The following is a 23,568-nucleotide window of genomic DNA, read 5'->3' on the forward strand; positions in this document are numbered from 1 at the left end:
CGCCCCCGCCATGAGCCCCTGCCTCCTGGGCTGTGTGGTCTTCTGTCTCCTGCAGGCAGGGGAGTCCTGGGGGCAGGGGCACCTTCGGAGTGCCAGCACTAAAACTGTCCGCTGTGACTGCAGCATCAGTCCTCCTTCTCCACAGGGGCGGTCCATGCTGGTGTCACTCAGGACTCCAGATTCCAGGTCGTAAGGTCAGGACAGAAAGCGACACTGAGATGCACTCAGGATCTGAACCACAATTATATGTACTGGTACCGACAAGACCTGGGACGCAGGCTGAGGCTGATCTATTACTCAAATGGCCCTCCCAACACAGAGAACGGAGATGTGCCCGAGGGCTACAGCGTCTCCAGACCAAGCACAGAGGACTTTCCTCTCACACTGGAGTCTGCCAACCGCTCCCAGACATCTCTGTACTTCTGCGCCAGCAGTTACTCCACAGCGCTGCAGGGTCACCTCCTCTCTGTGCAAAAAGGCAAGGCAGCCCCTTGCTTGTAGGCTCCTAGCACCAACAGCCTCAGGGCTTTGCTGCCACGTGCCTGCAGTGTGACCCTGAGTGTGTGGTCTGTGCTGGCCCAGACCTCACTTCAGGCCTTGCGGACTTGTGTCCACCATCCATTGCTGTCTTTTCTCTGTATCCTCCCTGTGAACCAGGAGTTTCCCCAGCTCTGACTCTTAGTCATCACTTGAGCCTGAGACCTCCAGGAGGGAAGGTTGTTGGTAAATTAGATAAAAACAGGCCCACGTGTCCCACCTCAGGCAGCTCATCGCTGTCTCTCTGGAAGGTTCTCCCCCAACCTGGCTCTCGCATGCGCTCTCTTCTCTTGCCCGCCTTTCCTGGGTGGGTAAGTCACTCCTCTCCCACCTCCCTGGCCCTTTCTACTCCAGCCACATTGTTCCTCCTTCATCTGGGTCACGAAAGTGAAAGTCGCTCAGTCGTGTCCGACTCTTTTGCGACCCCATGGACTGTGTAGTCCCTGGGATTCTCCAGGCCAGAATACTGGAGTGGGCAGCCTTTCCCTTCTGCAGCGGATCTTCCCCACCCAGGAATGGAACCAGGGTCTCCTGCATTGCAGGTGGATTCTTTACCAACTGAGCTATGGTCATGTCCCTTCCCAAACCACAAGGTAGTTTTTAAAGTGGCCTGTCCATGTGGTCTGCTTTGAGCAAGCTGTCTGGAGTCATCAAAGAGAAACCAACTTCAATTCATTACCAATTGTCCAAAACTTCATATGAGTCCACTGAACGAGGACAGACTGTCTTTGTGTGTTCTCCCTCTTGCCCCCCGATCTCCTTAGCATCTCACCTAACCTAGGCCAGGTTGGCCCACCTCCCTCATCAAAATCTTCTCAAAGTCAAAATATATCCTCCATTGCCTCATGATTTCAAGATTTTATAAGTGCAGAGATAAATGAATCCATATATATAATACCTCTTTATAAAATGCATTACCTAGAATTTGGTAATAAGCTTAATTTCAATAGGAAATCTAGAAATATATGCATCTGATTAATCAGAAGTAGTTATGGAATTCTACTGGTGGATTCACTTGAGATCTTGAGAGTATTTATTTTATGGTCATGTATTTTCATCTTAGCTAACTACTGTCATTGTAGTGGTGCAATAATTACTTCCTTCTTAGTAAAAATGTCAGATCATTCAGTCTTTTACCTCCAGAGGATAAGAGTGGATTTGAGGATCAACCCTAATTCTGTCAGGCTGGGAAGGCAGTAGATCAGGGGTGTGTATTTGTGTGTCTATGTGTAGAGGGGTTGCAGGTGGGGTTGTGGGGAATATCTATTCTTTTTTTGCTTTAATTGTGTCTTTTAATGAAAGCTCCAACTCATATGTGAACACAGCTAGTTAAAGCACAGCACAGCAGGCTTGTAAGTTTAAATTCCTGCAGACTTTATTAGAATCACAAGGAAGGTCGATACTTAAAAGCTTTTTCCCTTTAAGACCACCTTTGATCTTTAGAGTATACTTTGGCCAGGCAGGGGAGGTGAAATGTCTAGAGCCCAACAGATTTCTCATTAGCCCAACTTTCTTACCAGCTTATTTCCATTTTACAGCCCTAGAAAACTTAAAGGTGTTCCATGACACATTCATCACCTCTTGAGGCCTAAGGCCCAGACCACTCGATAGCAGTTATCACAAAAGGAGCGCTTAAGGACTGTACTTATCAGATTAGGAGTAAGAGTTAGTGCAGTAGTTTCTCTGCCGTGCCTCTCTCAACATGCACTTCTGAGTAGTATTCTCCCAGGCACAACAGGAGCAGGATGGGCAAGAATGAAATGCAAGAGTGCTGAATCGGCTAGTCTGTTACATCCCGCAGAAACTTCAAGGAATCACCCCTACCAGCCCACCCAAGATCAACTAAAGAGGCCATCTTCAACTCCAGATTATTTGAACAAACGGTAATTAACGCACCCTTCTCCAAAAGATTTCTTTCTTTAAAGGAATGGATTTCGAAGAGAAAAAAAACATGAGCAGAGAAGTATGGAGTAGAAAATAAATACAAATGTAAGCCGTTTTACTAAATGCTTTATAACCACAACAAACCAGTACAGAGAATGCCCTGTACAAAACCCAATAAGGGTTCAAAGATGGAGGTGTTCCCTTAGGCAGGGCTGAAGACTTCAGTCTCTGGTATTAGGACTTCAGGCTGCAGTCCTGGTTTTTGGATGGATCACTGGGTGTGTAGCACAGTCCATACTTTTAACCAGATTTGAACAGGAGATTGGCCACTTGGCCCAGGTGGAAGCAGATGAAGTCTTTGGTTTCATATGTCACATAACTACAGAAGTTCCTCCCCACGATGCAGTGCCAGACAGGGTTGTACTTCTTGTCAGACTCCTTCTTGATGTGGGTCGTGATGTCCTTCTCTGTATTATACTTCTCCAGTGCCTGAGCAGCACACTCCACCCAGTCCCGTTGCATCTACTCCGACATATCGGCATTCTTGATCACAACCTTTCAGTCACACATGCTCACCAAGGATCAGGGGCTGGCCTTGGTCTCCTGGGGAAGGCGCTGGCTAGGCTCACACCTGCATAGAGAGGCGGTCACTACCAAAGCCATGAAGCATCTAAATTTCTATTCTTGATTTAGACAGAAGGCACAGATCCATGACACTGTGGACCATGGTCCACTAGGAGGCACTGTGGGCCCATGGTAAGCAGCGTGTGCTGGGAGGGGTTGAGAGTCACCCTGGAGAGGGCAGCTTAGGGGAACCTTGGCTACATGCCTGCATCAGGGAGCAGGTTTGAGTTCCCTGAGTGGTCCAGACACATGGACTCAGCACAGATTCCTCACTGCCCAGGGGAGTGGGGACTTGCCTGGAGCCTTGGGGTGTGCCCAGGGGATGTTTTCCTGGAGCAGCATGGGGAGTGGAGTGTGTGGGGATTAGTGTGGCTGGTGATGGCTGGGTGATGAGTGTCAGGCAGGGACAGCAAGAGAAGAAAAAGTCATGGACATATGGGGACATGGGTACAGTGCTCACCTCACACCCACCCTTGGCTGAAGGGCTGTGCAGGACAGGGAAGGGCATAGAGGAGTCCACCATGGATCCTGCCAAGGGGTCCAGTGGATTTGGAAACAGCCTGCAGAGACGTCATAGGCAAATGCTCCAGTCAGGGAAGCAGGAGGGTCAGCACTTAACCCCCTCACCCCAGGAACCCCGCCCCCAGCCAGCAGTGGTCCTGGGTTCCTGATGCTGCCATGGGCTCCAGGCTCCTCTGCTGTGTGACTCTCTGCCTCCTGGGAGCAGGTGAGTCCTGGACACAGTGTGGGAGTTTCTGAGAAGTCTTTGCCTCCCTGAAATAGAAGCCTGGCGATTAGGGCTGCAGCAGAAGGCTCCCCTGTGCTCTGCCCTCAGCTTCCTTGTCTCCTCCCCAACAGGCCTGGTGGATTCTGGAGTCACCCAGACCCCCATGTATCTGATCAAATCAAGAAACCAGCAAGCGACTCTGAGATGTTCCCCTCACTCTGGACACTTCTCCGTGTACTGGTACCAACAGGCCCTGGGCCAGGGCCCCCAGTTCCTCGTTCAGTATTACAACCAGAAAGTGAGTGGAGAATCTCACCTCCTGGATCGATTCTCAGGAAAACAGTTCAGTGACTCTCGCTCTGAGCTGAACTTGAGCTCCTTGGAGCTGACAGACTCAGCCATGTATCTCTGTGCCAGCAGCGAAGACACAGCCCTGCATGATCAGATGCCTCTGGTACAAAAACACTCCTACCCCAGCTCAGGAAGTAGTTGCCAGGGTGTCAGTTGCCAGCCAGGGAGACCCAGACCCAGGTAGAACTGGTAGACTTTCCCAGACATTCTTTCCTTTGTATGTTTTAATGCTCACAAAGATCATGCAAGTTAAAGATTATTTTAACTGTTTATACATCTGATGGGAAGTGACTTGCCCAGGTCTCATATTTCCTAACTGCCAGACAAGGAATCAGAATCAAGGTTGTCCTCAACCCCTGTGTTCCCTGCTCCCCATCTTTTAAAGTTCACTCCACATAGCTGTTACAGCTGACAAGTCCAAATCTGCAGGTTGGACTGGTGATACTAGAGTTTCAGGGAGAGCTGATGTTTAAATTCAAAGGCCCAGGAACTGATGGTCCAGTCTGAAGGCCATCAGCTGAACAGTTCTCTCTTATCTGGGGGAGGATCAGACTTTTCCTTCTATACATATCTTCACTGGTTGGATGAGGCCCACTAAGACTGTGGAATGGAAGATCATCTGTTTAAAACGTTAATCTAATCTAATGTTAAAATCTAACTATTTATATGTTAACCTCTTCCAAAAACACCCTCACTTAACATCCAGAATAAAGTTTAATTAAATGTCTCTGGCACAGTCAAGGTGACACGTTCAGTTAGCCATCACACCATCTTCCTGGGTTTCATAAGTATTTAATAAGCATGAAGTCCCTGGCACATAACAGGACTCTGGACTTCTTGATTCCCTTTGCTAACCTCTGACAGCCTCTTCTACCATTTCCTAGGTGCAAAGGTAGATGTTTTGCCTTGAACGCCTTTAATGAAGACATCAGAAGTCCCAGTGAAAGGAATATTATGCCTAATGATTCATTACATGAAATAAAAAAGTGCATGTAACATCTCACCTCAGATATTTTTAAATCACTTTTATTGATATTTGAACTGTAGTTTACCAGTAAACAATGCAGGTTTTAGGGTCCCTGAGCCTCCTACAACCTTATAGTCTGGGGGCTTCCCTGACAGCTCAGTTGGGAAAGAATCCACCTGCAATGCAGAAGACCCCGGTTGAATTCCTGGGTCGAGAAGATCCACTGCAGAAGGAACAGGCTACCCACTCCAGTGTTCTTCGGCTTCCCTTGTGGCTCAGCTGGTAAACAATCCGCCTGCAATGCAGGAGACCAGAGCTGGGAAGATCCCCTGGAGAAGGGAAAGGCTACCCTACCCACTCCAGTATTCTGGCCTGGAGAATTCCACGGACTGCTTAGTCCATGGGATTGCAAGGAGTCGGACACAACTGAGCAACTTTCACTTGCACATTCAACGGTGTATCTGAGATTCCACATCCGTGGATTCAACCAATCTCAGCTGTTCAGTATCTTAGTGCATATTTATTAAAATATGCACCCACAAGTGGACCCACTCCATTCCAACTTGTGTTGTTCAAGGGTCAGGTGTATATTCACACTGTATAATGAAGAGATATATGGTTTGATCAATAAATATGTATATGCTGATGAAACATCTGTTCCTTTAAGACAGAGAGCATTTTATCACCAGATATTCCCTCAGGCCCCGTTCCCGGGACTCTCTCCTTCCCTGACAACCAACAGTGTGATTTCTGTTGTGGTAGATTTGTTTTGTTCATGTATCTTTTTAGTGAAAACTTAATGTCTATACCCATCAGAACAATTCCGTTTTAGCCTGAAGCTAAATATGTAAGACAGTTAAGTGCTCCTGGAAAGTGTTATAATTACAAAGTGCTTAAAACCATGTGAGATACCATTTCCGTGTGACGGACAATCCTAACTGGGGATTGATGGTTTGATTAAATGACCATCAAAGGTCTTACCAGCTGGTATAGGCTGTTTTTGTAAAATTTATTGACTCAATTTCATAGATTTTTTTTTCTCATGAATCCTTTTACTGAAATCATTTTATAATGATTTTTTGTTAATATTCTATGAGAAACAACTTAGCAAGGCTTCAGATTCACGCACTGGGTCCTGGGCTGGCCTGACCACCAGCAGCAGTTGTATCCGTGAGTGATAATTCCATGTGGGAGAAGGGTTCCTATGACTCAATCCCAAGGATTCAGGCCACAGGCCTTGATCTGGAAAGACTCCTTTCTTCTGGCCTGGCCTGGATATGACCCCATTACTGTGTGCTTCTATCTCCTGGACCAGAGAAGTCCTGAGCACATGCATGGAACCAGTCAAGGGCTTGCCAGGCCCAGATTCAAGGCTGGTTGTTGTGGTTATGACGTGAGGGTCCTTTTTTGTTTCTCGCTTTAGTTTCAGTGTCTTTCTGTCCCAGGCCCAGGAGTATTTAGTCACCCAGACATTAGACGTGTGGTCATGCTAAAGGGAAACCGACCATCAGGAGGGCACAGCAGGTCTAAAATCATGTAACCAGGATCTGGCACATACTTTGCAGAGTCCATGGTTCAAAGACTACTGAGAATTTGAAGATCCCGACAGAGAGCATCGCTCTAAGTACAGGGTCCTTTTGAGTGTGGGGTTTGTGCAACAAGGTACACTCTAGGGCTCCAGGATATCAATTTATTACTGGCAGTCATGCTTCACAAGGAAGTATTCCCATGGGGTGGATGTCTCACATAAAGTCAGAGCACTTTTCACTTATCCTGGAGTCCGGCACTTCGCCCCAAATCCCTCTCATATATATCTTTCTTTGTTTGAAAATGCCATCCGCATTGAGCAACCTGCTTCTGGCCACAAAGAAATTTCTGTCTTAGGGCTGTGGTGGTTCTACTTGCTGTGTCCCCTCCCTGCACCCTCAGACCCGGGAAGCACATACTTTGGGGAATGTGAAGGCGCTGTACCTGCATTTGGCAGGTGTCCTGTCTGTTAGTGAACTGAGAAGAAATAGAGCCAAGTGATTTCTCAAATCGTAATGAGTCTGCCCTACAGTTAAGGAACCAGACACCAAAGAATCACTGTAGGTGAGAGGACAGGAGCTGGACTGGGTCAGTTGAGCAAAGAGGAAACAACACTTGAGGGAGTATTCGGGATGCATGGGGCATAAAGGACAGCAGGAAGCCCGAAGGATTTCCTCTGAGATTCAAAACTACAGAAATATGTAGACAAATAAGCTAATATACAAATTAAGGAATTATCTCTGGAGTAAAATATATATAAAACGTACAAACTACTGTAAGGAAAGGTTACAACACTTTGTAAGACTTACGGCTGTTCAGACCATGTCCAAGAAATCTGTCCAAGCCATCTCCCTGTTCTAATCAACTTTGATTTGAGCCTCTAGGGGAAGGGGAATGGCCGCCATGTGACAGGTTGGCTCCAGGGCCTGGCAAGGACAGTGACATCTCAGAAGGACTCCCTGGAAAGCCCCTCTCCGCTCTCATCCACACTCGGACCAGAGGGCCCTCCGCCTGCCCCACCCCAGCCATGAGCCCCTGCCTCCTGGGCTGTGTGGTCTTCTGTCTCCTGCAGGCAGGTGAGTCCTGGGGGCAGGGTCCCCTTCGGGGTGCCAGCACTAAGCCTGTCCACTGTGACTGCAGCATCAGTCCTCCTTCTCCACAGGGGCGGTCCATGCTGGTGTCACTCAGGACCCCAGATTCCAGATTGTGAGGAGAGGACAGAGCACGACACTGACATGTACTCAGGATCTGGGTCATAACTATATGCACTGGTAACCGACAAGACTGGGACATGGGCTGAGGCTGATCTATTCTTCTGCTGGGCCTACCACCACAGAGATAGGAGACGTGCCCAATGGGTACAGAGTCTCCAGATCAAGCAAAGAGAACATTCCTCTCACGCTGGAGTCTGCCAACCGCTCCCAGACATCTGTGTACTTCTGTGCCAGCAGTTACTCCACGGTGCTGCATGGCCACCTCCTCTCTGTGCAAAAAGACAGGGCGTCCAAGTGAAAGCTCCTAGCACCGGGAGCCTCAGGACTTGGTTAGCCATGTGCCTGCAGTGTGACCCTAGGTGTGTAGACTAGGCTGACCCAAACTTCACTCAGGGACTCCGAGACATATGTCCACCATCCATCTCTGTCTTTCCCCTGCATCCTCCCTGTGAACCAAGAAGATGTTTCTCCAGCTCTGACTGCTAGTCATCACCTGAGCCTGAGACCTCCAGGAGGGAAGGTTGCTGGTAAATTAGATAAAAACAGATCACCATGTCTCACTTCAACCCTGTCTCTCTGGAAGTCTCTGCCGGATTGGCTCTCACGTGGTCTCTGCTCTTGCCCACCTTTCTTGGGTGGGCAGGACATTCCTCTCCTCACCTCCCTGGCCCCCTCTACCACACATATGCTGCTCGTCCCTCATCCAGGTCATGTCCCTTCCCAAGTCACAGGGAAGCCTTTAAAGTACCCTCTCCACATGGTCTGCTTTGAGCAAGTTGTCTGGAGTCATCAAAGAGAAATCAGCTTCAGTTATTATCAGTTATCCAAATCTCATGTGAGTCCATCTGAAGGAGAGACTGGCTTTCTATGTACAGCCTCCCGCCCCCGACTTCCTCAGCATCTCACATAACCGCAGCCAGCTTGGCACCACCTCCCTCATCAAAATCTTCTCAAAGTAAAAATATATCTTCCATTGCTCCATTATATCAAGATTTCATAAGTGCAGAAATATATGACCTCATATATATAAAACCTCGTTACAAAATGTATCAACTAGAATTTGGAAATGCTTAATTTATACAAGACATCTGGAAATACATGTATCCGATTAATCAGAGGTAGGTATGGAATACAGGTTTCCAGGCAGATTCGCGTGAAATCCTCAGAGTGTTTATTTTATGGCGATTATTTCCATCTTAGCTAAGTACCATCATTGCAGTGGTGCAGCGATTCTTTCCTTCTTAGTAACAATATCAGATCATTGAGTCTTCAACTTCCAGAGGCTAAGAGTAGATTTGAAGATGAACCCTAATTCAGCCAGGATGGGAAGGCAGTAGAACACAAGAATGTGTGTGTGTGAGTGTGTGTGTGTGTGTGTGAGTAAGTGTGTGTGTGTGAGTAAGTGTGTGGGAGAGTGTGTGAGTGTGTATTAAGCTTGTGGGGGTGTGTACCCTTTAGGCAGAGGACACAAATCCATGAGGCTGTGAACCACTGGCAAGTAGGAGGCACTGTGGGCCCTTGTAACCAGGTGAGCTGGAGGGGTTGAGGGTCACCCAGCAGAGGGAGCTTTAGGGAACCTTAACTACATGCCTGTGTCAGGGAACAGGCTCGAGTTCCCTGAGTGATCCTGGGACACATGGAGCCAGCACAGACTCCTCTGTGCCAGGGAAGTGGGGACGTGCCTGGAGCTTCAGGATGTACTCCGGGGGGCCTGCATGGGAAGTGGAGGGTGAGGGTTCCGGGCGGCTGCTGAGGGCTTGGTGACGAGTGTCAGGAAGGAGCAGAGAGGGGAGAACAAGCCATATTGCGGACATAAGGAGACATGGGGGGAGTGCACACTTCAAACCCGCCCTTTGCTGAGGGGCTGTGCAGCACAGGGAAGGGCACAAAGGAGCTGGCCCTGCATATTGGTAAGGGGTCCAGATTGGACAAGGGCAGCCTGCAGAGACACAGGGCAGTGACGTCATAGGCAAATGCTCCAATCAGGGAAGCAGGAGGGTCAGCACTTTACACCACACACCCCAGGAGCCCCGCCCCAGCCAGCAGCAGTCTTGGGTTCCTGATGCGGCCATGTGCTCCAGGCTCCTCAGCTGTGTGACTCTCTGCCTCCTGGGAGCAGGTGAGTCCTGGACACAGTGTGGGAGCTTCTGAGATGTCTTTGCCTCCCTGAGATAGAAGCCTGGCGATGAGGGCTGCAGCAGGAGGCTTCCCTGTGCTCTGCCCTCAGCTTCCTTCTGTCTCCTCCCCAACAGGCCTGGTGGATTCTGGGGTCACCCAGACCCCCAAATACCTGATCAAATCAAGAAAGCAGCAAGTGATTCTGAGATGTTCCCCTGAATCTGGACACCTCTCTGTGTACTGGTACCAACAGGTCCTGGGCCAGGGCCCCCAATTCCTCATTCAGTATTTCAACACGCAAGAGAATGAGAAAGGAAACATATCAGATCGATTCTCAGGAAAACAGTTCAGTGACTCTAGCTCTGAGCTGAACTTGACTTCCTTGGAGCTGACGGACTCAGCCGTGTATCTCTGTGCCAGCAGCCAAGACACAGCCCTGCATGATCAGGTGCCTCTGGGACAAAAACTCTCCTGCCCCAGCTCAGGAAGTGGTGGTGAGCGTGTTGGCTGCCAGTGTGCCAAGCCCAGTCTCTGCTAGAGCAATAGATTTTCCCAGACATTCATTTCTTGATATGTTTTAATGCTCACTAATATCATGCAAAATAAGTATTATTTTAACTGCTTATACATATGAGGGGATGTGAATTGCCCAGATCTCATACTTCATAGCTGTTACAGCTAGGATTGCAGCTCCGGTTTCTTCTCAACACTTGTGGTTCCTTTCCTCATGGAAAGGTCTCCATACAGAAAAAGTTATATATGTGTATTGGGTTATGTGTAAGATGATACATTTCGGGGCTCTATGATATGAATTGTTATTCAGTGAATGGCAGCCACGCATCACAAGGAGGTATTCCCGTGAAAAGAATGTCTCAAATAAAAAAGAGTGTTTTTCCCTTATGCTCGTGTGGGCCCCATCTTGCCATTTCGCTCCTAAGTCTGCCTTCCTTTTTGCCAATACGTCATCCTGTGCTGGGCAAACAACTTCTCTCCACCCAGAAAGGTGGGTCATATGCCTGAGGGCGCTCTGCTTGCTCACTCTCCTGACATGGGAAGCAGGGGCTCCTGTGAACATGAAGGAGCTGTACCTACGTTTGGCTGGTGGACTGTCTGTCAGTGAGAGGATAAGAACAGATCGAAACAATTCCACAAATGTTGATGAACCTGTGATGAGGTTGGGAGCAGAAACCTAGAGAAACATGATAGGTGGAGGGCCATTCTCAGGACTGCGATCAATTAAAGCAGAAATAGGCCTTAAAGTCCTACTGGGACACATATCTTAAAGGAGAGCAGGAAGCTAGAGGGAATTTCCCAAGATGCAGAGCTATAGAAATATGTAGACAAATTAAAGTAATATACACATTTATGAAGAATTATTTCTGGAATAAAGTATAGATAAAATCTCAAACTGTTTACAGAAAGGTTACAACAACTTGTAAGGCTCAAGTCCATTGATCTGGACGGGTTTTCCTGTTGTGAACTCTTTATTCAGGTTCATTTCTGATTTGAGCCTCAGGGGGAAGGGGCGTGACCCCTGAGTGACAGATTGGCTCTGGGGCCTGGCAGGAACAGTGACATCTCAGAAGGGCTCCCTGGAGAGCCCTTCTCCCCTCTCATCCACACACACTCCAGAGGGCCCTCCTCCTGCCCCGCCCGGCCATAAGCCCCTGCCTCCTGGGCTGTGTGGTCTTCTGGCTCCTGCAGGCAGGTGAGTCCTGGGGGGCAGGGTTCCCTTCGGGGTGCCTGCAGTAAGCCTGTCCACTGTGACTGCAGCATGGCTCCTCCTTCTCCACAAGGGCGGTCCATGCTGGTGGCTCTCAAGACCCCAGATTCCAGGTCGTGAGGAGAGGACAGAGCACGACACTGAGATGTACTCAGGATCTGAGCCACGATTATATGTAATGGTACCGACATGACCTGGGACATGGGCTAAGACTGATCCATTACTCAGATGGCCCTCCCACCACGGAACAAGGAGACGTGCCCGAAGGCTACAGCATCTCCAGATCAAGCACAGAGAACTTCCCTCTCACCATGGAGTCTGCCAACCTCTCCCAGACATCTGTGTACTTCTGCGCCAGCAGTTACTCCACGGCGCTGCACGGCCACCTCCTCTCTGTGCAAAAAGACAGGGGGTCCAAATGAAAGCTTCTAGCACCGGGAGCTTCAGGGCTTGGTTAGCCATGTGCCTGCAGTGTGACCCTAGGTGTATGGACTAGGTTGACCCAAACCTCACTCAGGCACTCTGAGACATGTGTCCACCATCCATCTCTGTCTTTTCCCTGCATCCTCCCTGTGAACCAAGAAGATGTTTCTCCAGCTCTGACTGCTAGTCATCACCTGAGCCTGAGACCTCCAGGAGGGAAGGTTGCTGGTAAATTAGATAAAAACAGATCACTTTGTCTCACTTCAATGCTTCTCTCTGGAAGGTTCTCCCCAACTGGCTCTCATGTAGTCTCCGTTCTTGCCCATCTTTCTTGGGTGGGCAGGACATTCCTCTCCTCACCTCCCTGGCCCCCTCTACCACTCCCATGCTGCTCGTCCCTCATCCGGGTCATGTCCCTTCCGAAGTCACACGGAAGCTTTTAAAGTGCCCTCTCCACATGGTCTGCTTTGAGCAAGTTGTCTGGAGTCATCAAAGAGAAATCAGCTTCAGTTAATTATCAGTTATCTGAATCTCATGTGAGTCCATCTGAAGGAGAGACTGGCTTTCTATGTACAGCCTCCCGCCCCCGACTTCCTCAGCATCTCACATAACCTCGGCCAGCTTGGCACCACCTCCCTCATCAAAATCTTCTCAAAGTAAAAATATATCTTCCATTGCCCCATTATATCAAGATTTTTTAAATAAGTGAAGAAATATAAAAGTTCGTATATATAAAACCTCTTTACAAAATGTATCAACTAGAATTTGGAAATGCTTAATTTATACAAGACATCTGGAAATACATGTATCTGATTAATCAGAGGTAGGTATGGAATTCAGGTTTCCAGGAGATTCACGTGAGATCCTCAGAGTGTTTATTTTATGGCGATTATTTCCATCTTGGCTAAGTACCATCATTGCAGTGGTGCAGCGATTCTTTCCTTCTTAGTAACAATGTCGGATCACTGAGTCTTCAACTTCCAGAGGCTAAGAGTAGATTTGAAGATGAACCCTAATCCAGCCAGGATGGGAAGGCAGTAGAACACTGGAATGTGAGTGTGTGAGTGTGTGTGTGTGTGTGAGTGTGAATGTGTATTAAGCTTGTGGGGTTTCTGTACCCTTTAGACAGAGGACGCAAATCCATGAGACTGTGAACCACTCTGGCAAGCAGGAGGCACTGTGGGCCCTTGTAACCAGGTGAGCTGGAGGGGTTGAGGGTCACCCAGCAGAGGGAGCTTTAGGGAACCTTAACTACACGCCTGTGTCAGGGAACAGGCTTGAGTTCCCTGAGTGATCCTGAGACACATGGAATCAGCACAGGCTCCTCGGTGCCAGGGAAGTGGGGACGTGCCTGGAGCTTCGGGATGTACTCAGGGGGGCCTGCATGGGAAGTGGAGGGTGAGGGGTCCGGGCGGCTGCTGAGGACTTGGTGACGAGTGTCAGGAAGGAGCAGAGAGGGGAGGACAAGCCATATTGTGGACATATGGAGACATGGGGAGAGTGGACACTTCAAACCCACCCTTTGCTGAGGGGCTGTGCAGCACAGGGAAGGGCACAGAGGAGACAGCCCTGGGTCCTGCCAAGAGGTCAGTGGACAAAGGCAGCCTGCAGAGACGCAGAGCAGTGAGGTCATAGGCAAATGCTCCAATCAGGGAAGCAGGAGGGTCAGTGCTTTACACCACTCACCCCGGGAGACCCTCCCCCAGCTAGTGGTAGTCCTGGGTTCTTGATGCTGCCATGGGCCCCAGGCTCCTCTGCTGTGTGACCCTCTGCCTCCTGGGAGCAGGTGAGTCCTGGATACAGTGTGGGAGTCTGAGATGTCTTTGCCTCCCTGAGATAGAAGCATGGTGACGAGGGCTGCAGCAGGAGGCTTCCCCTGTGCTCTGCCCTCAGCTTCCTTGTCTGAACCCTAACGGGCCTGGTGGACTCTGGAGTCACCCAGACCTCCAAATACCTGATCAGATCAAGAAAACAGCAAGTGATACTGAGATGTGCCCCTGAATCTGGACACCACTCTGTGTACTGGTACCAACAGGCCCTGGGCCAGGGCCCCCAATTACTCGTTCAGTATTACAACAGGGAAATGATACAAAAAGGAAAGATATCAGATCGATTATCAGGAAAGCAGTTCAATGACTCTCGCTCTGAGCTGAACTTGACTTCCTTGGAGCTAACAGACTCAGCCGTGTATCTCTGTGCCAGCAGCCAAGACACAGCCCTGCATGATCAGGGGCCTCTGGGACAAAACCATTCCTGCCCCAGCTCAGGAAGCGGTGGTGAGCATGTCGACTGCCTGCCTTCCTGGCCCAGGCCAGGCAGAGTGGACAGTCTTCCCCAGATATTCATTTCTTGATATGTTTTAATGCTCACAAAGATCATGCAAGGTAGGTATTATTTTAACTGTTTATACATCTGAGTGAACATGAATCGCCCAGATCTCATACTTCGTATTGTTATAGCAAGGACTCTGACTCAAGTCTGTTTTCAACACTTGTGGTCTCTTTTCCCCAATGAAACTGTCTCCCTACAGAACAAATTAGATATGCATATGGGTTACATGAAACAAGATAGAATTTGGGGCTCTATGATATGAATTGTTATTCCTGAATGGCAGCCATGGATCACAAGGAGGTATTCCCATGGGTGGAATGTCTCAAATAAAAACAGCATTTTTCATTACCCTGGCGTCTGCACCTCCCTCCATGTCCCTCCTAAGTCTGCATTCCTTTGTGTCAATACACCATCCTGTGCTGGGCAACCAGCTTCTCTCCACCCAGAAAGGTGGGTCACAGGCCCGAGGGCGCTCTGCTTATCCCTCCCCTGAGATGGGAGGCCCTGGATCCTGTGAACATGAAGGACTGTACCTGCTTTGGCTGGTGGACTGTCTTGTCAGTGAATTGATAAGAAATAGACCCAACAAGTCCTCAAATGTTGATGAGCTTGCGATGAGGTTGGGAACAGATCCCTGGATAAACATGGTGGGTGGAGGGACGTTCTCAGGTCTGTGGTCAATTAAAGCGGAAATGGGCCTTGAAGTCCTCTTGGGACACATGAGTTGTAAGGGCAGCAGGAAGCCAGAAGGATTCCACAAGAGTGAAAACTACAGAAATATGCACATATATAAACGTAATACATATATTAATGAAAAATTATGTCTGGTCTAGAACATACCAAAAATTTAACCAGTTTTACGAAAAGGTTACATTAACTTGGAAGGCTTACGTCCGTTGAGCTAGATAGGTCTCCCTGTTATGAACTGTTCACGCAGGTTTGATAGCTTATGCTGAAAGGTGTCGGATTCATGATCTCGGAAGAAGACTTACCTTTGGAACCAGGGACTAGTCTTCACCACCCAAGAGCTTTAGTGTAGCCAAGTTTTATTAAAGTATAAAAAGAGACAAGGAAAGCTTCTCTCATAGACATCAGAAGGGGAGGGAGAGCATCCCCACTTGCTAGTCTAGTCAAGGTCTTATATATTTTATCAGCCCCACTCACAACATACATCTTAAATTAACAAGATTAGAACTGACAATAGAAAGGTCTCACCAAACCCACTTCCACAATATACATCTTAAGATAGCAAGATTAGTCAGAAGGTTCTTGTTAAGGAGAAACAAGCAATGTCCTCGAGCAAGATACCTTGCTATATTGACCAAACACAGCAATGTAGAAAAAATGTTTGTTCTTTTCTCCTTGAGAGGCCTGGACTCCTTTTGCCTTCTCCAGGACTCTGGATTCCTTTCTCTTCCTGGGGGACCCTGGACTTCTTATCAACTTGCCTAGGAATTGACTCTCTGAGGTTCATCTTTGATTTGAGTCTCTAAGGGAAGGGGCGTGGTCCCCAAGTGACAGGTTGGCTCTGGGGCCTGGCAGAGACAGTGACATCTCAGAAGGACTCCCTGGAGAGCCCCTCTCCCCTCTCATCCACACTCAGACCAGAGGGCCCTCCGCTAGCCCTGCCCCCGCCATGAGCCTAGGCCTCCTGGGCTATATGGTCTTTTGTTTCCTGCAGGCAGGTGAGTCCTGGGGGACAGGGTCCCCTTCGGGGGTGCCAGCACTAAGCCTCTCTGCTGTGACTGCAGTATCGGTCCTCCTTCTCCACAGGGGCGGTCCATGCTGGTGTCTCTCAGACCCCAGATTCCAGGTCGTGAGGAGAGGACCGAGCATGACACTGAAATGTACTCAGGATCTGGGTCATGACTGCATGTACTGGTACCGACAAGACCTGGGACACGAGCTGAGGCTGATCCATTACTCAGCTGGTGTGTCCACTAGCGAGCCAGGAGATGTGCCCGATGGCTACAGCGTCTCCAGATCAAGCACAGAGAACTTCCCTCTAATGCTGGAGTCTGCCAACCGCTCCCAGACATCTGTGTACTTCTGCGCTAGCAGTTACTCCACGGCAATGCAGGGTCACCTCCCCTCTGTGCAAAAGACAGGAGTCCACGTGCAGGCTCCTAGCACCAGGAGCCTCAGGGCTTTGTTAGCCAGGTGCCTGCAGTCTGACCCTGGGTATGCGGGGGAGACTGGCTCGAACCTCACTGCCCGGCCTGGGGACCTTGTGGGACCATCCATCTCTGTCTTTCCTCTGCAGCCTCCATGTGAACCAGGAAAATGCTTCCCCAGCTCTGACTCCTAGTCATCACGTGAGCCTGAGACCTAGGAGGGAAGGTTGTTGGATAAATTAGATACATCTAGACACTCTTGTCTCACCTCAGGCAGCTCATTTCTGGCTTTCTGGAGGTTCTCCCACAGTCTGGTTCTCACCTGGTCTAGGCTGGCTCTTGTCCACCTTTCCCAGGCGGGCAGGACATTCCTCTCCCCACCTCGCTGCATCAGCTCCCTGGCCCTCTCTACTACAGCCACACTGCTCCTCCTTCATCTGGGTCAGGTCCCTTCCCAAGTCACAGGGAGGCTTTTAAAGTGGTCACTCCATGTGGTCTGTATTCAGCAAGATGTATGGAGTCATCAAAGAGAAACATCACCTATCATCCCAAAACTCAGGTGAGCCCATCTGAAGGAGGACAGATTGCCTTTGTGTGTTCTCGACATGCACCCCCGCCTCCCGACATCCTTAGCAGCTCACCTAACCTAGGCCAGGTTGGGACTACCTGGAATGCTCATCAAAATCTTCTCAAAGTCAAAATATATCCTGCATCGCCCCCATTATATCATGATTTTATAAGTGCAGAAATAATTGAGTTCATATTTCTAAAACTTCTTTATGAAATGTATTATCTAGAATTTGATCTTTCTTAATTTAAATACAAAATCTGGAAATATATGCATCTGATTAATCAGAAGTAGTTATGGAATACATGCTTGTAGGCAGATTCACTTGAGATCCTCAGAGTATTTATTTTATGATCATATATTTCCATCTTAGCTAACGACCGTCATTGTTGTGGTGCCGCAGTTATTTCTTTCTTAGTAAGAAGTTCGGATCATACAGTCTTCTGCCTCCAGAGGCTGAGTGGATTTGAAGATCAACCCGTCAGCCAGGCGAGGAAGGCATGAGAACAGGAGTGTGTGTGTGTGTGTGTGTGTGTGTGTGTGTGTGTGTTCGGGGTGCCGGAATTTTTGTACCCTTGCTTTAACAGATAGGACTTCCCTCGTGGCTCAGGTGGTGAAGCATCTGCCTCCAATGAGGGAGACCTGGGTTCGATCCCTGGGTCGGGAAGATCCTCTGGTGAAGGAAATGGCAACTCACTCCAGTACACTTGCCTGGAGAATCCCATGGACAGCGGAGCCAGGGAGGTTACAGTCCATGCGGTTGCAAAGAGTAGGACAAGACTGAGTGACTAAACTTTCTTTCTTTCTTTTAAACAAACGCTGCAAATCCATGAGACCCTTGACTTTGGCCACTTGGAGGCACTGTTCCATGATAAGCAGTGTGTGCTGGGAGGGTGTGAGAGTTACCCTGGGGAGGGCAGCTTAAGAGACCCTTGTCTATATCATGCCTGCATCTGGGAGCAGGTCTGAGTTCCCTGAGTGGTCTGGGGACACATGGAGCCAGCACAGACTCCTCACTGCCCAGGGAACTGGGGACGTGCCTGAAACCTCAAGATGAACATAGGGGTTGTATCCTGCCTCAGCATGGGAGTAGAGGTGAAGGGGTTGGGGTGGCTGGTGAGGGTCTGGTGGCTGGTGATGAGATTCAGGCAGGGTCAGGCAGAAGAGAACAAGGCATGTTGTGTGCGTATGGGACCAGGAGACGAGTCACCTCACACGCAGGCTTGCTGAGGGGCTGTCAGGGCAGGGAAGGGCACAGAGGAGCCAGCCCTGCGTATTGGTAAGGGGTCCAGTGGACAAGGGCAGCCTGATAGACACAGCAGTGACATCATAGGCAAATGCTCCAATCAGGGAAGCAGGAGGGTCAGCACTCTACACCACTCACCCCAGGAGCCCCGCCCCCAGCCAGCAGCAGTGCCAATCCGTCATCCTGTGCTGGGCAACCAGCTTCTCTCCACCCAGAAAGGAGGGTCACAGGCCTGAAGCCTCTCCCGACATGGGAAGCAGGGGCTCCTGTGAACATGAAGGAGCTGTACCTGCCTTTGGCAGGTGGACTGTCTGTCAGTGAGTTGATAAGAACAGATCCAAACAATTCCTCAAATGTTGATGAGCCTTCAATGAGGTTGGGAGCAGAAACTTAGAGAAACATGGTAGGTGGAGGGACAGTCTCAGGGCTGTGATCAATTAAAGCAGAAATGGGCCTTGAAGTCCTATTGGGACACATATCATAAAGGAGAGCAGGAAGCTAGAGGGAATTTCCAAAGATGCAGAGCTATAGAAATATGTAGATAAATTAAAGTAATATACACGTTTATGAAGATCAACTTCGGAATAAAGTATAGATAAAATTGCACACTGTTTATAGAAAGGTTACAACAACTTGTGAGGCTGATGCCCATTAAGCCGGATGGGTCTCCATGTTGTGAACTCTTCACTCAGGTTCATTTCTGATTTGAGCCTCTGGGGGAAGGGGCGTGGCCCCTGAGTGACAGGTGGCTCTGGGGTCTGACAGGGACAGTGACATCTCAGAAGGACTCCATGGAAAGCCCCTCTCCCCTCTCATCCACATACTCAGACCAGAGGGCCCTCCGCCTGCCCCTCCCCTGCCGTAAGCCCCTGCCTCCTGGGCTGTGTGGTCTTCTGTCTCCTGCAGGCAGGTGAGTCCTGGGGGGCAGGGTCCCCTTCGGGGTGCCAGCACTAAGCCTGTCCACTGTGACTGCAACATCGATCTTCCTTCTCCACAGGGGCGGTCCATCCTGGTGTCACTCAGGACCCCAGATTCCAGGTCGTGAGGACAGGACAGAACGCGACACTGAAATGTACTCAGGATCTGGGTCATGACCGCATGTACTGGTACCGACAAGACCTGGGACACGGGCTGAGGCTGATCCATTACTCAGCTGGTGTGCACACTAGCGAGCCAGGAGACATGCCGGACGGGTACAGCGTCTCTAGATCAAACACAGAGAACTTTCCTCTCACGCTGGAGTCTGCCAACCGCTCCCAGACATCTGTGTACTCTGTGCCAGCAGTTACTCCACAGCGCTGCAGGGTCACCTGCTCTCTGTTGAAAAAGACAAGGGGCCCACATGCAGGATCCTAGCACTGGTAACCTAATGCTCTGGGGACCACGTGCCAGCACTGTGACCCTGGATGTGTGACCTGGACAGGCCTGGATCTGACCCCAGGGACTCGGAGACTCATGTCCACCATCAGTCTCTGTCTTTCCTTTGCATCCTCCCTGGATGCAGTTCGGACTGCATCCAGTTGTGACTACTTCTGACTCTTCCTCATCAGCTTAAGACCTCCCGAAGGGAAGAATATTAGTAAATCAGATATATCTAGACCCTCTTGTCTCTCCCAGCACCTGATTGCTCTGTCTCTGAAAGTTTCTCCTGCAGCCTAGCTCTCAAGTGCTCCCTGCTCTTGCCCACCAGAGGGGCGGGTCTTTCCTCCTTTACTGCCTTGGCCTCAGCTCCCCTGCCCTCTCTGCTCCAGACACACTGCTCTGCCCTCATCTGGGTCAGTCCCTTCCCATGACACAGGGAACTTTGTAACCAAACGTAAGTGGTCGTGTTTGAGCAAGTTCTTGGGGTCATCAAAGAGAAAACAACCTCAGTTAATTGGAAACCAGCCGAAGTCCCTTGGGAGTCCATTCCCAGGAGGAGAGATAGGCGGGCTGTGTGTGTTCTCCTTCCTGCCCCTCTTTCTTAGCATCTCAATTAACCTGGACCAGGTTTCCACCATTTACTTCAGAGAAATATTCTCAAAGTCAAAATATTTCCTCCACGGTATCTTATTGTATCAAGATTTACAAGTTCATAGGAAATAAATAGGTTAATACACATTTAAATAGGAAATCTGAAAATATATGCCTCTGATTAATCAGAAGTAGTTATGAAGACATGTTTGCAGGCAGATTCACTTGAGATCCTCTGAGCATTTATTTTATGACATATATTTCCATTTTAGCTAACTACCATCATTGTAGTGGTGAAGCAACGATTTCCTTGAAGGAAAACGGTCAGATCATACAGTCTTCTACCTCCAGAGGCTAAGAGTGGATTTGAAGATCAACCCTAATCAGCCAGGCTAGGAAGGCAGTAGAACAGATATGTGTGTGTGTATTCAGGGTGTGGGACATTTGAAACCTTGTTCAAACAGAGGCTGCAAATCCATGAGACCATGGACCTTCGGCCACTAGGAGGCACTGTGTTTCCATGGTAAGCAGGGTGCCCTGGGAGGGGTTGAGAGTCACCCTGGAGAAGGAAGCTTAAGAGAACCTTGGCTACATGCCTGCACCTGGGAGCAGATTTGCGTTCCCTGAGTGGTCCTGGGACACATGGAGCCAGCACAGACTCCTCTCTGCTCAGGGAAGAGGGGTCGTCCCTGGAGCCTCAGGATGTGCTAAGGGGGCCATCTGTGGAGCAGCATGGGAAGGGGAGGGTGAGAAGTTGGGGTATCTGGTGAGGGCTGGGTGTCAGGCAGGGTCAGACAGAGCAGAACAAGAGTGTGTGGGCACATGGGACCAGGGGACGAAGCTCCCCTCACACCTATCCTTCCTGGTGGCTGTCAGGACAGGGAATGGCATAGAGGAGCCAGCCCTGGGTCCTGCCAAGGGGTCCTGGGGATAAGGGCAGCCTGCAGAGACACGGAGCAGTGACGTCATAGGCAAATGCTCCAATCAGGGAACAGGAGGGTCAGCACTTTACATCACTCACCCCAGGAGCCCTGCCTCCAGCCAGCAAGCAGTCCTGGGTCCTGATGCTGCCATGGGCTCCAGGCTCCTCTGCTGTGTGACTCTCTGCCTCCTGGGAGCAGGTGAGTCCTGGACACAGTGTGGGAGCTTCTGAGATGTCTTTGCCTCCCTGAGATAGAAGCCTGGTGATGAGGGCTGCAGCAGGAGGCTCCCCTGTGCTCTGTCCTCAGCTTCCTTCTGTCTCCTTCCCAACAGGTCTGGTGGATTCTGGGGTCACCCAGACCCCCAAACACCTGATCAAATCAAGAAAGCAGCAAGTGATACTGAGATGTTCCCCTGAGTCTGGACACCTCTATGTATCCTGGTACCAACAGGCCCTGGGCCAGGGCCCCCAGTTCCTTATTCAGTATTATAATGGGAAAGAGAATGAGAAAGGAAACATGCCAGATCGATTCTCAGGTGAACAGTTCAGTGACTCTAGCTCTCAGATGAACCTGAGCTCCTTGGAGCTGACAGACTCAGCCGTGTATCTCTGTGCCAGCAGTGAAGACACAGCCCTGCATGATCAGGTGCCTGTGGGACAAAAACACTCCTGCCCTAGCTCAGGAAGTGGTTGTGAGGGTGACTGCCTCCCTTCCAGGCCTGGATAGATCTGATAGACTCTCCCAGAAATTCGTCCTCTGCTGTGTTTTAATGCTCCCAAAGATCATGCTAGGTAAGTATTATTTTACCTGTTTATACATCTGAGGGGAACTGACTTGTCCACATCTTATATGTCATTGCTTTCAGAGCAAGGAATTTGATTCAAGCCTGTCCTCATCACTTTTGGTCTTCGCCCCCATAAAACTGTCCCCCACATAGAATAAATAATACACAGAAACACACACACACACATACTCACATACAAGTTTTAAAGCAATCGGCTCACATAGTTGTGAAGGCTGGTAAGTCCAAAAGCTGCAAGCGGGTCTGGTGCTACTGGAGACTGAGGGGAGCTGATGTTTAAGTTCAAAAGCAGAAGGACTAACGGTCCAGTGTGAAGGCCATCGGCTGACAATTATCTCTTACTTGGGGGAGGATCAGTGTTTTCGTCTATTCATCTCTTCAGCTGGTTCCATGAAGGCCACTGACATTATGGAGGGTCATCTGCTTTACAAATTAAAATGTTAATCTAATCTATTATTAAAACATACATATTCACATGTTGAAAGTGAAGTTGCTCAGTCGTGTCCGACTCTTTGCGACTCCATAGAATGTAGCCCACGAGGCTCCTCCATCCATGGAATTTTCTAGGTAAGAATATTGGAGTGGGTTGCCATTTCCTTCTCCAGGGCATCTTCCCAACCCAGCGATTGAACCCTGGTCTCCCACATTGTGGGCAGACGCTTTACCGTTTGAGCCAAAAAATATCCCTCTTTGGAACACCCAAAAAATAAAGCTAAATATCCAAGGCAGAGTCAAGTGGACTTATTGTGTTAGTCAGGACACCACCTTCCAGGGCTGCACAAGAATTTAATAAGCATGATCTCCCTGGCAGGTAACAGGAGTTTGGATTTCTTGACTCCCTTTGCTAATCTCTGACAGCCTCCTCTAGTGCTTCCTAGGTGCAAAAGTAGATATGGACACATTTTGACTTCAAACCCTATACTTGAAGACTTCAGATGTCATAGGAAAGAAAGTAATTATGCTTGCCGGTTCCATACATGAGATATACAGAGCATGTAACTTACCCTCAGGCGTTTTTACATTAACTTTATTTCCATATGAATTATAGTTAACATTTGAATAATGTGCAGTTTGGGGCCCCTGAACCAGCCTTAACCCTGCTGTAAAATTTGTTTAAAATTCAGTCAACCCTGTTTGTGATTTCACATCCACAGATTCAACCAGCCACAGTTGTGTGGTACTGTGAAAAGTGAAAGTGAAAGTCACTCAATCGTGTCTGACTCTTTGCAACCCCATGGACTATACAGTTCATGAAATATAAATTCTCTCCAGGCCAGAGTACTGGAGTGGGTAGTCTTTCCCTTCTCCAGCAGATCTTCCCAACCCAGGGATCCAACTCAGGTCTCTCACACTACAGGCAGATTCTTTACCAGATGAACAACAAAGTCTGTAGTTAGTATCTATTAAAAATTCCACACAAAACTGGATGCATGAAATTCAAAATCGTGTGGTCCAAGGGGTCCGCTGTATATACAGTAACATTACACACGGTACAGTGAACAGATGAATGGTTTTGATCAATCCATGTGTGTGTGC

At 49.2% G+C, this 23,568-nt stretch overlaps 2 pseudogenes and 2 gene segments (V, D, J or C); 3 read left to right on the plus strand and 1 right to left on the minus strand.

Moving 5' to 3' along the window:
- Positions 1-2,610: 2,610 nt before the first annotated feature.
- Positions 2,611-3,115, minus strand: LOC133246845 (dynein light chain 1, cytoplasmic-like; annotated as a pseudogene).
- A 579-nt stretch (positions 3,116-3,694) lies between these two features.
- On the plus strand, positions 3,695-8,129 carry LOC133246918 (T cell receptor beta variable 9-like). The segment is given in 3 exon segments: positions 3,695-3,772; positions 3,904-4,257; positions 7,954-8,129. Coding segments are annotated over 3 exon segments (579 nt in total).
- A 5,314-nt stretch (positions 8,130-13,443) lies between these two features.
- On the plus strand, positions 13,444-14,665 carry LOC133246846 (T cell receptor beta variable 9-like; annotated as a pseudogene).
- A 6,196-nt stretch (positions 14,666-20,861) lies between these two features.
- LOC133246527 (T cell receptor beta variable 5-6-like) lies at positions 20,862-22,015 on the plus strand. The segment is given in 2 exon segments: positions 20,862-21,428; positions 21,562-22,015. Coding segments are annotated over 2 exon segments (444 nt in total).
- The last annotated feature ends 1,553 nt before the right edge of the window (positions 22,016-23,568 follow it).

Source organism: Bos javanicus, chromosome 4, assembly GCF_032452875.1.
Source record: "Bos javanicus breed banteng chromosome 4, ARS-OSU_banteng_1.0, whole genome shotgun sequence".
Lineage (NCBI taxonomy): Eukaryota > Metazoa > Chordata > Mammalia > Artiodactyla > Bovidae > Bos > Bos javanicus.